At 38.5% G+C, this 16,209-nt stretch overlaps 2 protein-coding genes across 2 annotated transcripts in view; one reads left to right on the forward strand and one right to left on the reverse strand.

Moving 5' to 3' along the window:
* LOC121295919 (ATP-dependent DNA helicase Q5-like) overlaps positions 1-16,209 on the reverse strand; it is a 42,960-nt gene that overhangs the window by 15,164 nt on the left and 11,587 nt on the right. Inside the window, exon 7 of the mRNA XM_041221047.1 lies at positions 14,690-14,772. Within this exon, the coding sequence (XP_041076981.1) occupies positions 14,690-14,772 (83 nt within the window). The remainder of the gene's footprint in view (positions 1-14,689; positions 14,773-16,209) is intronic.
* Positions 1,596-11,542, forward strand: LOC121295610 (small integral membrane protein 5-like). The gene is made up of 3 exons (XM_041220478.1): positions 1,596-1,702; positions 9,255-9,450; positions 10,112-11,542. The coding sequence occupies exons 2-3, from the start codon at positions 9,297-9,299 to the stop codon at positions 10,210-10,212; spliced, it is 255 nt and encodes an 84-aa protein (XP_041076412.1). The 5' UTR covers positions 1,596-1,702; positions 9,255-9,296; the 3' UTR covers positions 10,213-11,542.

Here is a 16,209-nt window from a genome sequence, read left to right on the forward strand (position 1 = left end):
TAGGAGATATTAACATTGAACAAAACGATATTCAGGTGGCAGTGAAAAAGGAACTGAAACTCATTTAGGAAATTATTTATAAAATTTTTATCACATCTGTGTATAGATGTATGATGCAATGGTATATATATATATATATCCCGTGAACATAATCATCAAACAGAAAACAGCATAAATGTACAACATGGCCGTATATATAACCATGCTTGATATTTCAGTAAAAATGTAAGTTTTTGGGAATAAAAACAAAAGTATCCCAATGGAATAATGTAAGAGGACTTGCATATTTGTTCAAATTATTTGTAAGGTATGTAAGACACCTACAAATAATAGTATTGGTGGCAGCTTTATAAAATTACTGACAATTTTTCTTGTAAGATATCCTTAATCCAACTAATCAAAATCCCTAATGGAGAGTCACAAATACAGTTGGGTACAGAGTATGAAACCAATATCTCAAAACGTCATATGGAACCAACTTGACAGCCAAAAGGAAGGGTAATGTTTGAGGTGCTTCCAGAACACTGAAAATACCATGTTACACTCACAGCTGAGGTAACAGCGGAAGGTTTACAAATACATGTCAGAAGTACAGAATGTTCAATTGGCCCTACTAAGCAAGAGAAGACAACCGTTTAAATATAAATGTGTTAACACAATGTTCCTAGAATTCATTAGCACCCAACTGAAGTGTCAGAAAAGTTGTTGTAAGAAAAGTAATAAAACCACGATCCTCTGTGTAATGCATGAATCACCTGGGTTTTTAATGTAAGATTCTTAAAAAAAAAAAATCCTTATGCACTACACTATACCCCCTTCACCCCAGTGGGAGATTCAAAATGAAGTCTCCAGTGCTGCCAGTATACAATATATACACTATATACAATCACACAACATAATTTTGTATTTAAAATTGTTGAACCTGTGCCCAGACATGTGGAAACGACTGTGGCCAATACCCCCCCCCCCCCACCCCCACCCCACCCCCCAAACGGAACTTGAGGACTATTACAATGTTTGTCAAACATTAGAGCTTTAGTTTAAACAAACACCGGGCTACACTTTATATGGGTTCTCTAAAGACAATATGCTCTATAGACATTAATATCACACACACATCATTGTATATGCCTTGAAATGTCCTATACATTGTTACAGATTAAATGCAGTTGTTACTTCATAAACCCAATTGAAATTTCCTATAAAATGTTTAATAGAAAAAAAAAAACACCATCTGGAAAAGATCAATCCTCTTATTAAATGTCTTAGAAAACATGATCAGGGGACAGGTGATGAGTCTACTTTAACATACAGGCAACATATCTGTCCAGATGTCCCACTATTTTCTCCACTATAGAATAAAGTATTTGAAGTCAGCTGGCTATAGAGCAGCCCTCCCCCTCTCCTGCAAAATAAATCTTTTGTGTCTCCGTGGCGACCAGAAACAAAAAAAGCTCAGGCAGCGAGAGCAGCTGGCTGCATGAGCAAGAAAGAGTGTGTGTGTGTGTGTGTGTGTGAACGTGCGTGCGTGAGAGAGAGAGAGAGAGAGAGAGAGAGAGAGAGAGAGAGAGAGAGAGAGAGAGAGAGAGAGAGAGAGAGAGAGAGAGAGGGGCATAAAGGCAGGCTGAGAGAGGGACAGCAATGTGAACTCAAGAAGATAAACAAGAAAGAAAAAAGGAAGCTCTGTCCACATCTCCAAGAGGTAAGAAATGGCTACTTGTTTCGACACAGCAACTTTATTATAGACTTCTGTCACATTAGTACATTAGAGAGGGAATGATTCTGTTTTTAACTGTTTTTTTAAGCCTCTCATTGATGGAATAACATTTACACCAGTTGCTTTTCTGTTGAAATGCTGTATTAAGAATTGGCTTAGCATTAGTAAAGCCTGGCATTATTTTCACAGGACAAAAAGAACAACAAGGAGACATTATCTTACCACACAACAAGCAGAAAGCTGCCTTGATCTTACATACAATTATATAAGAAGTGGAGTTCAGTGGAAGAACACTTAATCAAAAACATATTCTTGTCAGAAGGCTGTTGTGTAATTTTCAGTATTTGATATTGGGGGACTCTCAAATTAGGAGATCATCTTTACTAACTTTGTTTTGTGTTCATGGAAATAAATTTACGTAACAGTACTGCAAGCAAGTGTTTTACACAAAATGCTAACCCCACCGTGCGTCTTCTTTGCAACTTCCAGTAAAAACAAAGACACACTGAGAAATAACTCCGAAAGGCTGGCACATTCTTCACTGCTGCCGTGGAAAGAGACAGCCTCTAGCTAAAGTCAGGGCTGATAACTGGCATGTGTCACAGATGAGCAATTAGCTGTTCACTGCTGAGAGACTGAAAACTTCTTAACTGTTACAGTACAGGGGCACAGAGCATTCTGAAAAAAATGTAATGCAATATTTCAGATGGAGCCCATAGCTGTGGTCAGTTTATTTTTTTCACAGCACTATGACAGACAGGTGAATCGTTGATCAAATCTGGTACTAGAGCTGTTTTCAACTGGTCATGCTAAAAAAAACAAAAAAACAAAAAAACAAAACTGAAATGTCCCTTTATTGTCAAATACAAGTAAAATAATTGATCCAATTGCTCTAACCCAGTCCTGGGGTTTTAAATACCACCTGGCCCTGTTTTTTTACCCATTTATTGAACAACTGTAGTGTGTTTACACTTACTACTTGGATAGGTTAAAAGATTGTTATCATTTGAGAATCGTTTAAACTTGAGCACAGACCTAAAACGTTGACATGGAACCCTGGAACGTCAGTGCATGCCCAAAAACGTCCTATCGACCACCCCTTGCAAACAGAAATGGACCGAAGTATTGAAAACTTGTATATCAGTACCGTCTACTATCTAACAAACAAAGCAAGGCAACAGAGGGCTCACATTTGTTCACCATATATGAACAAAACATCATGACGATACAGTTTAAAAAATAAAGCCTTTATAAATCAAAACACTTACTACTGTGGAAAATAGACCTTTTTATAAAAGTGCTTTTAAACCTGAAGTAAGTGTTTTACATATACATATATTCACATCACAGCACTTAGGTTGATATACTTTGGTAAATAAAGTCAATATTTAAAATTGATTAAACTTCCACAAGCATGCAGCTTTATTTTCCACATTTTATCATGTTACAACATGAAATCAAAATGGATTTAACTAGGAGTTTTTCCCACTGATTACAAATACAAAACAGAAAATAACTGATTGAAAAAGTATTCACCCCCTTGAGTCAATACTTGGTAGAGGCACCTCTGGCAGCAATTACAGCCATAAGTCTATTTGGATAAGTCTCTACCAGCTTTGCAATCTGGACACTGCAATGTTTGCCTATTCTTCTTTTGCAAAATTGCTCAAGCTCCGTCAAGTTGGATGGGGACCTTTGGTGAGCAGCAATTTTCAACTCTTTCCACATATTCTCAATTGGATTGAGGTCCGGGCTTTGACTGGGCCACTCCAGGACATTGACCTTTTTGTTTTTAAGCCACTCCAGTGTGGCTTTGGGTGTATGTTTGGGGTCATTGTCCTGCTGGAAGATGAATCTTCTCCCTACCTGACTTCAGTAGGTTTTCCTCCAGGATTTCTCAGTACTTTGTTGCATCCATTTTGCCCTCTATCTTCATGAGCTATCCAGGCCCTGACGCAGAGAAGCACCCCCATAGCATGATGCTGCCACCACCATGTTTCACAGTAGGGATGGTGTTCTCACGATGATGTACGGTGTTAGGCTTGTGCCAAACATAGCGCATAGCACTGAGACCAGAAAGCTCTATTTTGGTCTCATCATACCATAGAATCTTCTCCCACTTGGTCTCAAAGTCTCCCACATGCCTTCTGGCAAACTCCAGCTGAGATTTGATGTGAGTTTTTTTCAACAATGGCTTTCTTTCTGCCACTCTCCCATAAAGGCCAGTTCTAGACCCCCTGGCTATTATTGTCATATGCACAGTGTCTCCCAGCTCAGCCGCGGAAGACTGTAACTCCTTTAGAGTTGCCATAGGCCTCTTGGTGGCCTCCCTGACTAGTGCCCTTCTTGCCCGAATACTCAGTTTTTGAGGACGGCCTGTTCTAGACAGATTCACAGTTGTGCTATATTCTCTCCATTTCTTAATAATGGACTTTACTGTGCTCCGGGGGATATTCAATGCCTTGGAAATGTTCTTTGATCCTACGCCTGATTGGTGCTTTTGAAGAACCTTATTCCAGATTTGCTTTGAATGTTCCTTCGTCTTGATGGTGTAGTTTTTGTACTAACCAACTGTGGGACCTCCCAGAGACAGGTGTATTTAACATGAAATCGTGTGAAACACCTTAACTGCACACAGGTGGACTCCATTCAACTGTTCTACTGTGTAGTTGCACCAGAGCTCATTTGGGTGTGTCATAGTAAAGGGGGTGAATACTTATGCAATCAATTATTTTCCGTTTTATATTTGTAATTAATTTAGAACAATTTGTACATTTTTTTTCACTTTGACATTATGGACTTTTTTGTGTTGATCAGTCGCAAAAACTCCTAATTAAATCCATTTTGATTCCATGTTGTAACACAATAAAATGTGGAAAAGTCCAACGGGGGTGAATACTTTTGAGAGCCACTGTATATATTAGTTGTTGCATTTTTAAATTTTAGGATAACAGAATGGTACTGCGTCATGCATAGCCTGAATGTCTTTGACAGGCTGAACCATTCATTACCCTAAAGTCTATTCCTATGGACAGACTAAAATCTGGTCAAGCTCACGATGTGTTAAAGACCACCTGTTGTGGGAGACCAAGTGCTTTAAAAGCCCAGTTGCCTACACAATAGATTCAGTCAACAGAGCTTCCCATCGATTTAAACCTCTTTAACAGACCACCTGTGGTAGGACACTACATATTCAGTTCAGAAATCTACAGTACTGTAGTCTGCTAGTAAAATGCCTTTACAGATGCATACAAAAGTCTTGTGTACTAACTCTAGAACAGAGTAACAATGTAGAATTAACGCTCTCATGGGCTGAATTTTCCACTTGCCACTTAAGTTGTGTTGATAAGGCACCTTAATTTTAGTTAACTATCAGGGGCCTGCAATGCAAAAGTAATTGTAGTTTAAGATTAAAAGGAAAAGAGGACTTAGGCGGAATTACAGAATTAAACGATTGACACTTAATCATTACATCACAGAAATAGGGCCTCATGTGCTATAAGAACAAAACATAAGAAATGTTACGAATGAGAGTGACTTTGTTACATTACGACCCAACTTGAGTTCAACGAGTTACTGGGAACCAGACAAGCACTGTCAGTATAATGTCTTCTTATCTCACATCAATTTCAAGGAAAATACATGTTTGTGCAAAGCAAGCCATTTCATTGTTTCACCATACCTTATTAATTACAATACAAAAACAAAACACAATAATGGTTGCAACGTTTGCCAAGAGCACAGCACTGTGCATGTCTGGGATGTACTAAACCTGTACTGAGCATTAAGATGATTCAAAGCATTGAACACACTGCTAAAATGAATAATGATCATTGGCTTTAAGAAATGACATGCACAGCATTTTTGCAAGACTTATTTCCCTACAACACACTAACATTATTTAATTAGTTATAGTGGGGTTGTATTTTTTGCAAACTGTAGCCTTTCACACACACACACAAAAGGTTGCTAGTGTGTCTATTTTGGAATTGTACAGGAATATTTTCTAAAAGAATGAACATTTTCTGCTGGTTTCCAGAGCCCCCAATTATTAGCATTACACAGGGATTAGTTAAAGTTACTGCTTGGAAATCTTCGGTACCTAGTGTTAGGAAAGGTACTCCAAGACTGGTACTAACCAGGACCTGTAGAACCTGATGGTATTTCAGTTGATAATACTGGTTGTATGGTATTCAGCACTATTGTTATATTATGATTCACAGAACGGACAATTGCCTGCTTGTGGTAATGAAAACATATCTCTGGATGATACCCTGTCGCAATTAAAAAAAAAACGTTAAATACACTGAAGACGTTATGTACGTTTACAGCAGTGCATTCCACTAGAAGGCGACGTATACAACAGTCAGATGCACATTGCAGCAGTACAGGGGAAATAACCAAGTTGTAGCCAACTAAGTCATTTTGTAGCCAATTCCCTGACTGGTCACTGTATTGACACTGCAAGGAGATACATCTAATAGTAAAGTTGTTGGTGCATAGTACATTTGGCAGGATTTAAAGTCACAGGGTTTATTAAACTGATTCAAACTGCAGCCAGCAATCAGGATTCTGCATTGTATGGTAACTGTCCTCCCAGTTTTACAGATTTTCTCCTATAATGAACATTAGTCTTCTGTAATCTTCTAATGAGACACTGCCTTTTTATCTTTAGCCAATCACAGTGCTGATTAGGATATGGTTGCATTTCCTAGGGAAACTGCTCAAGAATTCTTTAGCCTTAAGTTGCAAAAGGGATATTTCTGCAAATGGAGCTAATATATTTGACAAACAGCAAATGTAAACCAGATGCTCAAAACTGTGTCTGTTTATGCCAGAGCTGCACCACAAAGCTGCTTCTTATATTTATATTTTCCGGTCCTTCCTCTTAAAAAAAATAAAATAAAAAAATAGGTCAAAAATAAGTACTTTCAAATGTTTTAGTCTTGGGATGCTGCTTTGCTTTGCACTGATTAGAGAACACTACAGACCACAGACCGCAGAAGCTAACCCCATATGCGTGAGAGAAGAGCGAGCCCGCTGCTGCAGGAAAGAGACTGCCAGGACTGACGACTATACACAGCTCAAAACATGGCATAAACTAAGAAAGGAAGCGCCAGACATATTGAACACACAGCATACTGGACTGCAGAACACAAACAGAGGCAGCATTTGTGTCACACACCCACTTCCTGAAAGAGTATGTTGGTAACATGCACCCCACAACTGCTGACAAAATTAGAGCCATCAGTACTATGCAAAAGTAGATCAACATGACCACTGTATGCTCTTGTAAAAAATGTATGACGTAGAGATGTTCCTCTACTATGGTGTAAACTGTATCAATTGGAAAACTGGTTTGTTAGATTTAAATAAGAATGAAAGAGAGACACATGTACTTAAATAATAAAGTAGTGGTGTACCAAAAAATCTAGCGTTTCACGTCCCCACGTGATGCTACAACAACAACAACAGACCTCGAATTTTTGTTTTCATTGTTAACATGCCGACAATCTTTTACACTTATAACTAAAGTCTGTTTCAAGGCTCTTTTCAAAATGTCTGCTTTAGTGCACTGATTGTGTAAGGGTTATTGCCCATATTGTCAAACAGGTAACACAGCAATAATGATTCATGAAGAGGTACAGAACAGAAAAGATGTGCATGTGCAGTTTTTTTTTTTTTTTTGAGTGATTTAGGAGGACAGATCTCAAACCCCAGTACATGTGCAAATTTGTGAAAAACAGATAAATGGGTTCCTCCATTTAGCTCCATTGATGGTAAAAACATGTAATCAAATTATCACAACTGGACAAGTGTTTTGCTAGATACAATTAGAAATGAGTCAAAATTGTAAATTATATCAGTAAATAGCTTTTGTGTGTAACCCAAAAATCATGCAACTCTCATTCAAGTCTGTTCAGTTTAGCTGAATTAAAATTTCCAGTAATCCAGTACCAAACTTCCCATAAAACGGTACAGTTTCCACATCATTTCCTTTGTGCACCCTCACAACTATTCCAGTATTTGCATTGTCATGGTCACTTTGTTTCTTTAAGCTTCTATTGTAATAACCTAACAGGACAGCATGCAATAGTCTACACGCAGAGGTAATTTCAACACTTCCCTGTCAGACTGCAACAGTTTTACTGGACAAGAACTGATGGGCCGAATAGCCTCTTCTTGTTCGGAAATGTATTCAAAAGGCAAAGGTAGTTTGGAAAACATTGCATGTTTAAAACAACTGTTCAGTTCTTGGTTGAAACAAACGCCTGACCTGCTTGGGGTCTCCAAAAAATTTGCACACCACTGTATGTATTTTAGTTGACAAGTATGCTGCTAGGATTAAACATTCTCTTTTGAAATCACAAAACATTTTTGGAAATCAGAAATGGATAATGTTGTACAGTATTTGGATTTAATTCTTGATTACATCTGCTGTTTCCCATTACTTTTCAAATAAATGTCAAGATTGGGCCTACATTCCATTAGAAGTCATCTTGAAGTCCTTAGAAAGGACTTCCTCCCATGACAAACCAGGCTTGATCAGACCCATCTCAACTTCCAAACTTCCCCTGCTTACTTCTACTACAGGTCCTGATTTAGGAACACAGAACAAGCTCTGTAATCTTGTTGTAACCTCCGATTACAAACACACACGCCGCAAGTCTCTCTGTTAATCTTCTCGTTGCAAACCTATTCAAGCTGTGTGATTTCCTGTATATAAAGCATGCCTGCATGCAGATTTTGGCCCTGCTTGCAGCTCTCTGCATTCTTTAGCAATGAATCAGTTTGAAGCGGACCTCCAGGGCGTGTGCTCTCTCTGTATTACGCCAAGGCTGCTGGGATACTCTGCTTACTTTCTCAGATCTGTTTGTAATTTAATTCAAGGAAACAACCACACACTCATATACCCGCTTCCTACGATATCCTCTACAGACACCTTGTCCATAGCCAGTCGACAGGGATTTTGGCTGGAACCATTCTTAGTGTACAAATACATCACTGTTGTTCCTTACAACAAGCATCCAGAAAATTATTTGTATATTTTCTTTAGCTTTCCATGGTCCTAGACTATACAGCACAAGGACTCATATCAGGTATTGCAAGAAAGCAAGGTATTCCATTTTAATTCAGTTGTATTAAGCATTAACAATGTGACCTAGAGATTTACTAAAATAGGGTGTGTTTGTGAACAAAAACATACAGAGAATCATTGAATATTGCAACACATTAAATACACCTTAAAGTGTGCTTGAGCTATTCAGCTAAAAAGTCACTTGATCTCACAATGACAATCATATTAGGAGAAAAATCAATACACTGTTTTACTGCAGCCACCTAAAACTACTGGCACAAAGAGCTTTCTTGTACCCCAATCAAAGCTGACCTACAGAATCACATAATACAGTACAAGTATGTAGCCAATATCTCAATTTGGGCTTTGCAGTGTGGAGAATAGTGTGCCAACAAGGGACGACCCTCAATTTTCTTGTTCCTAAACTTTTATGTTCTTATATGGTTGTCCTCCACACAGTGGCGAGAAGGGTGGCCTGCAGCAGATAGCAACACCCTGGCAATGGCCCAGCCCCAGCCCCAGCCCCTGCCCTCCACTATGTCTTGGAAGGAGGAGATGCAGAAGATTGCAGAGCAGGTCCTCACTAAACTGCAAGGCCTTTCCGAGGCAGACCCCCTGGAGATCGGAGCCTTCACCATCCTGCTCATCTTCATCGGTGAGGCACAGACTAACAGGGGTGGCAGTGTTTTTTCAGAGGCACATCTCGACTAGACTAACACTATACTAAGCATTTCAATGTGAGGAGACTTGCAATACGTGCACATGTTTGTGGGTTAATCCTCAACATACGATTAGTGCCTCATTTCAAAAGAATGTTTAACCCTGGCAGCAAGCATGTCAACTAAAAATAAAATACAGCAGTATGCAAATGTATTCAAGCACCTCAAGATTATTTATATCATTATACACTTACCTGCACGAAAACCTCTAGGTGTGAGAATTTCAATTTTCAGTCAGTAACCAGTGAAATAGAAACAACAGACACCCATGTGTGAAAATGTTAGATCACTTATGTGCTTTAAATTAGGCGTCCTAAACAACTTCTAAGAAGTGTCATGCATGTTACCATCTGTGGCTATGCCTTCCTTTTATCTTACTATTTTATATTAAAAGCATGTGTGGCCTATTATTCAAGTCATCAATTCAATTAGACTAATTTGCCTGTTTTCCAAGATTTTCAGTTCCAGTGGTTTGATTTCATGTGCGCAACAAATCAAAACTACAGAAGCAGTGGGGTGTTCTAATATATTCTGCAGCACTGTGAAGAGTCCTGATAGAACCTAATGGGTGATTTTTTTCCCTTGGTTTATTGGCAGCGACGGTTCTGATCATGTTCATCCTGGCCTGCATTCACTGCTGTTGCTGCTCCGCCCCCCAGCACAGAGTCTCCAGGGTCAAGCCTTTTCACCAACCCTGAGATGCCCCCCACTGTCCCAGCACAGCACCACCTGCTGGGCTTCTGCTACACTGCAGCTCTGCACCAGCCTCATGTTCAACACTGTACCAACAACCCAGTGAACTACTCAGAGCAGGCTGGAAACAAGCGACATAACACACTGAAACTATACCGGACCACAGGAAAAGCAAGCTGCCAGGACTGGCAATGTCAGGCAAGAAAGTAAGGACTGAATGAGAACATGCAGGGAATTACAATTGCAACATTGGTGGTGGCACCGTATGCTATGCAAAAAATCATTAAGAGAAATAAAATATCTAAGGGCATATATAACTAACAAGCATAACATTCATTTGTTGTATATGGTATTCCTAGGAAAGGCAGCAACATAGAATGACAGGAGACAACCTCCTGGACAGAAATAAGGTGGTCCCACAGTACTAAACAATTCCTCTTTGTTGGACCTTTCACCCCGACAATGGCTCTGAGCTTCTATAAACATGAAGCACATTTTCTTTTTAGACCAATAACTGAACTGTTACCTTCGTTTTTGCTGCCACATGGATCCCACAGAGTAATGCAAATGGATCAAATATGCTTCAGTTGACTTCATGTGTAACACCAATAAACTACAGGGAAAAACAAGACTTTACTAATGCCTTTGACATGAAATATCCATGAGTGCCTTCTACAGTTTGAAATGTATACTTCTCTTTGGTCCTTAATAAATGATGCATTCTCTTAGAATCCAGACGCAGTTTTGTATTGCATGGCTTTCCTGACACAAGGATACAGTCTCATGCAGGATGCATAATTCAGGAGTGCCTTCTGGTGGTCACTTATATTAGAACAACCAGCCAAGTGGATTCATATTCACTAAATCCCATGCAAAAGTATTTAGAAGTTGTTGTATGAACATCCAGTCTCAAATAGTTATACATAATCACCTCAGCCTATATACGGTGCTGTGCATCATTATCTGAGGCAGACTATTATGTCAGAGCACCACTGACGCACAACCCAATCCTAGGGCAATTGACATGTGGAACCTGTTATTAGAATTATTATTTTTTTACAGTAAATTTGTTGTATTGTTTTTGTTATTGCTGTAGTGGTACCGGCATGTTAAATAAAGCTTTGATTTGCCCAACGCAACGCAAACTTAATACTGTACTGCAAGCAGCATAAACTACGGCACCATTACATACAGTACACAATATGTATTCAAAAAATATACAATTATACAAAATTACAACAATATTACTTTTCCTTAAAGCTTTTTTTTTTTAAAACATGTCTTGATTGTTGTATATCTATACACACCTGAACCAAATAAAGTACCTGAAATGAACAGTGAATTATGTCAATTACTATCACAGGTTAAGTCATTAAAAGATATTCATCCATACCTAACACAACCTAAAGTAAATAGTAATAGTTGCCACCCAGAAGTCTTTCAAGACACCTGAAGGGGTGGGGGGGGGGGGGGGGGGGGGGAGACAGAAGACCATTTGGCGAATTTAATGCCTCATTTCCACTGTGGGCTTGTGCTGGCCAAAAAAAAAAAAAAATAAAATAAAAAAACACGTTATTATGTTACCTTTTTTTTTTAGCCAAAATCTTCAACAGCCATTGCAGTGGTGAAAAAAATCGAGTACGATATAGAAAACCAGGCCAGACAGAGTGGCCGTGGCCAGCCAGGAGCATAGTGGCCAGCAGTGGAAATGATCGAAAAGCTTGTCCGGTTCCTAGTAGCCGATTGATCTCAGAACTTTGTCAAATTGTGTCTTAAAAGGATCCAATTGATTCTGGCTCAACAACATGACAAGGTAGTCCATTCCATACCTTCATCACTTTCTGTGTGAATAAATGTCTCCTCTCTGCCCTATCTCCACTTAATTTCCAATTCTGTCCCCTGGTCCTGGTTTCTGTACTGCGCTTTATGTGCTTGTTCGGGTTAACTATGTGAACTCCTTTTAAGATTTCAAAAGATTTCAAATCATGCCGCCCTCCCACCCCATCTAATTATTCTTTGTGCGTCTAGTGACTTTATAGCTTTATACATGAAATGAAGTATAAATTGTAAAAGCACTGAAATGAAAGTGGCCACATGCTGTCATACCCCTTGCTTCCCCAACTTTGAAACCGATTAGCATCAGTAACCTATGGTAGCTCTGAGCCGCATTCTACAGTCCGCTTTGTTTAGGGGGAGCTGGCTGTATTTAGGGGAAGCTGGATCGTCTCTGGGTTTAAACTGGATAATCATCCAATCCACTGCCTGTTAAAACATGCTAATAAACAAATTATTAGAGAGACATGCTCCCAAGTAAGTTTAATAAATTATTATTTTTTTAAAATTTTATGCTGCATTCTCAGCATATCAACAATACTTGTAATGGTAGTAGTTTATTTTTGTGTGCAAATGTTGCCAATAAATGTCTAGGCCAATATTGTCAATAAAGATTACAGCACACAGCACTGAGAAACTGTCAGGAGAGACTGCATACAGAATATTGTCAGTAAAGATTACAGCACGCAGCACTGAGAAACTCTCAGGACAGACTGCACACAGAACCAGACAGCCATCCAGAGACTGAACTACAGAACTTTATCAAAGGCCCCGAGCAGACACCACCACAGGCTCTACAGGCAAGTAAACTGCTGACTTGAAAATGAGGCCAGGAAACCAGTGTTTACTTGAAAAGAGAAACACAACAAGGCCCGGCTAACTTCCTTAACTGAGGAATCCTTCATTAAGGTCCCACCAGCTCAAGGTTAACTTGAGTTTCGGATAAGGATTTGTTGTTTTTTTGTTGCTCACTATACTAATCTAAACAATATATTACATATCAAAGTATACTGTGCTCTTTAAACGTACCGGTTTATCTTGAATACCCATCAAATAAGAAATTATTTATTGAGATCAAGCCTGCTTCCAAATATAAGTAAGCAGTTATTAGAAGCACACTTTGACATTTTCGTTTTCTGACTGCATGGATATATTTTATTTGAGCAATCAAAACCAGCTGGGTTTTTTGCAAGACTCCTACAGTAGAGTCGCTTCTGAAATTCTGATCCTTATGTTAGCCTAAGAACAGAGCTAAAATCAAAGTAATTTTGCTTAATACTATTAAAAAATATATGTTTAGTAGAGTACCCAAAAGTAAAAAACAGTCATGCACATTGTTCTATACACATAAATTGCAGAGTTCTACATGTTATATTGTGTTACCTTACTTTACATGTCATAACATTTCTAGCTTACTTACAAGGACCTGTAAATCTTATTTTATCTTTTTCCCCCCTCCCCAAAGAGATATCATGTGCCACCTTTAATTTTTATGTATTTATTTTTTAAATAACTAAATGCCTTCTGGTTGAAATTAAAATTTTTGCATAGCTGCTAAGTTTTGAAGAAAAAAAATCATGAATGTTTACCTTGCAATTTCTCTTATAATGTCTATACCAATAGCATCCTTTTTAAATGTAATAAGGGTTATTGAATCCCTTATCTCTCATCGTTTTCATTAATGCTGGGATGAATATTCAAATATTCAAACAATTGCTGCCTGAAATGTATCTTAAGACACAAATGAGCAAAGAGCCCTGGGCGCTGAGGGGGGCTGGTGGACATCGCTGCATGTATGGGACTTTGTTGTAGTGTACACTGTAGTGTACAGTGCTGCTGCTGCTCCAAGGAACCACGCAAGAGGAGCAACTGAACAGCAAGGCTTTTACTTTTGTGTTGTGTTTAGTTGCCCCCACCTACACCTATAATTTGCTCCCCAGCTCGGGGGTTTTTCAATTATTAGTGCTGGGACAAATATCCTAAATATTCAAACGAACACTGGTATACGTGTATCTGATGACAAAGAACTACGTCTGCCGGAAATTACATAACTGATAGAAATTGACTTTATTTGAAGTGTTTATTCAAGTTAAATTTCACGTTTTTCACTTGCTTGTTCTGTTAATAATATATAAAAAAAAGTATTTATTATGAAGAAATGACAATGGCAGGGATTTAAAACTGCAATGTCTACTTTTTGCATTGTTTTTACCTGAAATACACACAAGAAAAGAAAAAAGTTGAACTTTGGCATTCTTCGCATTGCAGTTTATTCAGTGGGGTAAAATAAGGCCTTCACAACCTAGTCTTACTTCAGGAATACATTTTTATGTTAATACAGTGTTATATACAGGGTGATTAGAAAGTATGGTCACCATATCAACACACCATAGATTGATGTGGTAAACTTCCTTTCCAATCACTGTATAAATGGGTTTGATTACATTTCGCAAACTGAATATTATACAAAGTCCGAATTTTGAACGGTTACCCAAACATGAAGATACCATGTTCAACCCTGTACTACTGAATACACACAAAAACAAAACAAAACACATGAAACCACACAAGAAAAAAAGCTGTATTAGAAAAAACAAAACAAGAGTTCCATTGATAAACCCAAACTTGGTGCTCGAGAAAGCCACTTACCCATCCTGCTCACAGAAGGCCACCAGGGCCTCAAAGCCTGCCATGGTTGCCTTATCAGAATCACTCACATCACCGTGTTTCGCCTGCAGAGGGAGACAGAGGGATGAAGAGCAAAGAGTGTTTCAATTGAGAGAGAAGCAGCCCCTCGGACACTGTTTACCATATTATTAAAACTCAGATCAGGGGAGCATTTTGACGGAACTGTAGCGCCCATTTCTAAGCTTTGAAATTTTTAAATGCACATATGGTTGTCTGCATAAAGTTCTGGATGAAGTTCAAAGCAACGTGAGGCTCAACCAGTTCGAGTCTATGACAATTTATCACCAACAATTCATCACCAAGTACAATTCATCACGGAGGGTACATTATCATATCACAGCTGTTTAAAACACTACAGGTGAAAATGACCGGTGCGGCGATTGTAGGTAGTTTGAAATTTCAGCGCTTCTAGTGTTAAAATAAATATTTGAAAAGCAAACTTATTATTTTTGTTTTTTTGCTTGCTTGTTTGTTTGTTAGTTGTGTGGTCATGAACTAGTGAAGTTAGTACATTATGTGTTTTATTTATGCAATTTTAAGTGAATATGTACTGTATCTGTTATTTATGATTTACTATAGTTATTTGTTTTTAGCACAGCTTTTATGATATATTGTGGCCTTAAATCGGTGAGTTATTGTCTGTGATGAATTGTCACTGGTGATTAATTGTTGGTGATGAAACATTTGTGATAAGAAGTGTGTGATGAATTGTCACTGGTGATTAATTGTTGGTGATGAATTGCTGGTAATGAAAAGTGCATGGCAAATTGACGGGATACTGTCCAGTTCCTAGTCGCTCATACATATCAAAACTTTGTCAAGTTTGGTTTTAAAGGATTCCAGAGATTCAGAATCAATGACTGGATAACAGTCGAAGCAACACATTGCCATCCCTCATTACATACAATCCAGTGTCTTCCATACAGGCAAAAGCACAGCAGGGCTGTAGGATGGGTTCCTCTTACTGTATTCTCAGCATTTTTTTGGTAAATACACTTTAACTGTTACATTCATCACCACATTCAGCACACTCATACAAGACTTTCTTATTCTCTGGTTTTACATGTGCTCATTGGTCAGTCGGTTGATTTAATGATGTCAGCATGGTTTTAAATACCCCAGAGAAATTCTGCAGGTTGTACTGTGGTATGTCATTTGTTACAAGCTAAAGGCTAGGCTAAGAGTTTCTTATGCCACGTTTCCAAAAAGCCATTTTAAATCAGACTTGTTTATTTTAATCAGCAGCAGATGGATTTTAATTGGCACTTCTAGACAGCCCCAGTTAGGATTCTGGGCTGGCAGAACTGTTCATCTCGCGCCGATGGTGGAAATGACCTAATGACAGACTGTTGTATTAGACTGCCTCCTAGTGAACCAAAAGAAAAGCATCCTGATTTTATTTTTTTTTATCTTATTCATTTCAGCATTTTATCAGAATTGGGAAAAATGCCATTTTGATTCCTGGAGTGCGAGGGAGAAAA

Source organism: Polyodon spathula, chromosome 20 (genome assembly GCF_017654505.1).
Source record: "Polyodon spathula isolate WHYD16114869_AA chromosome 20, ASM1765450v1, whole genome shotgun sequence".
In the NCBI taxonomy this organism is placed as follows: domain Eukaryota; kingdom Metazoa; phylum Chordata; class Actinopteri; order Acipenseriformes; family Polyodontidae; genus Polyodon; species Polyodon spathula.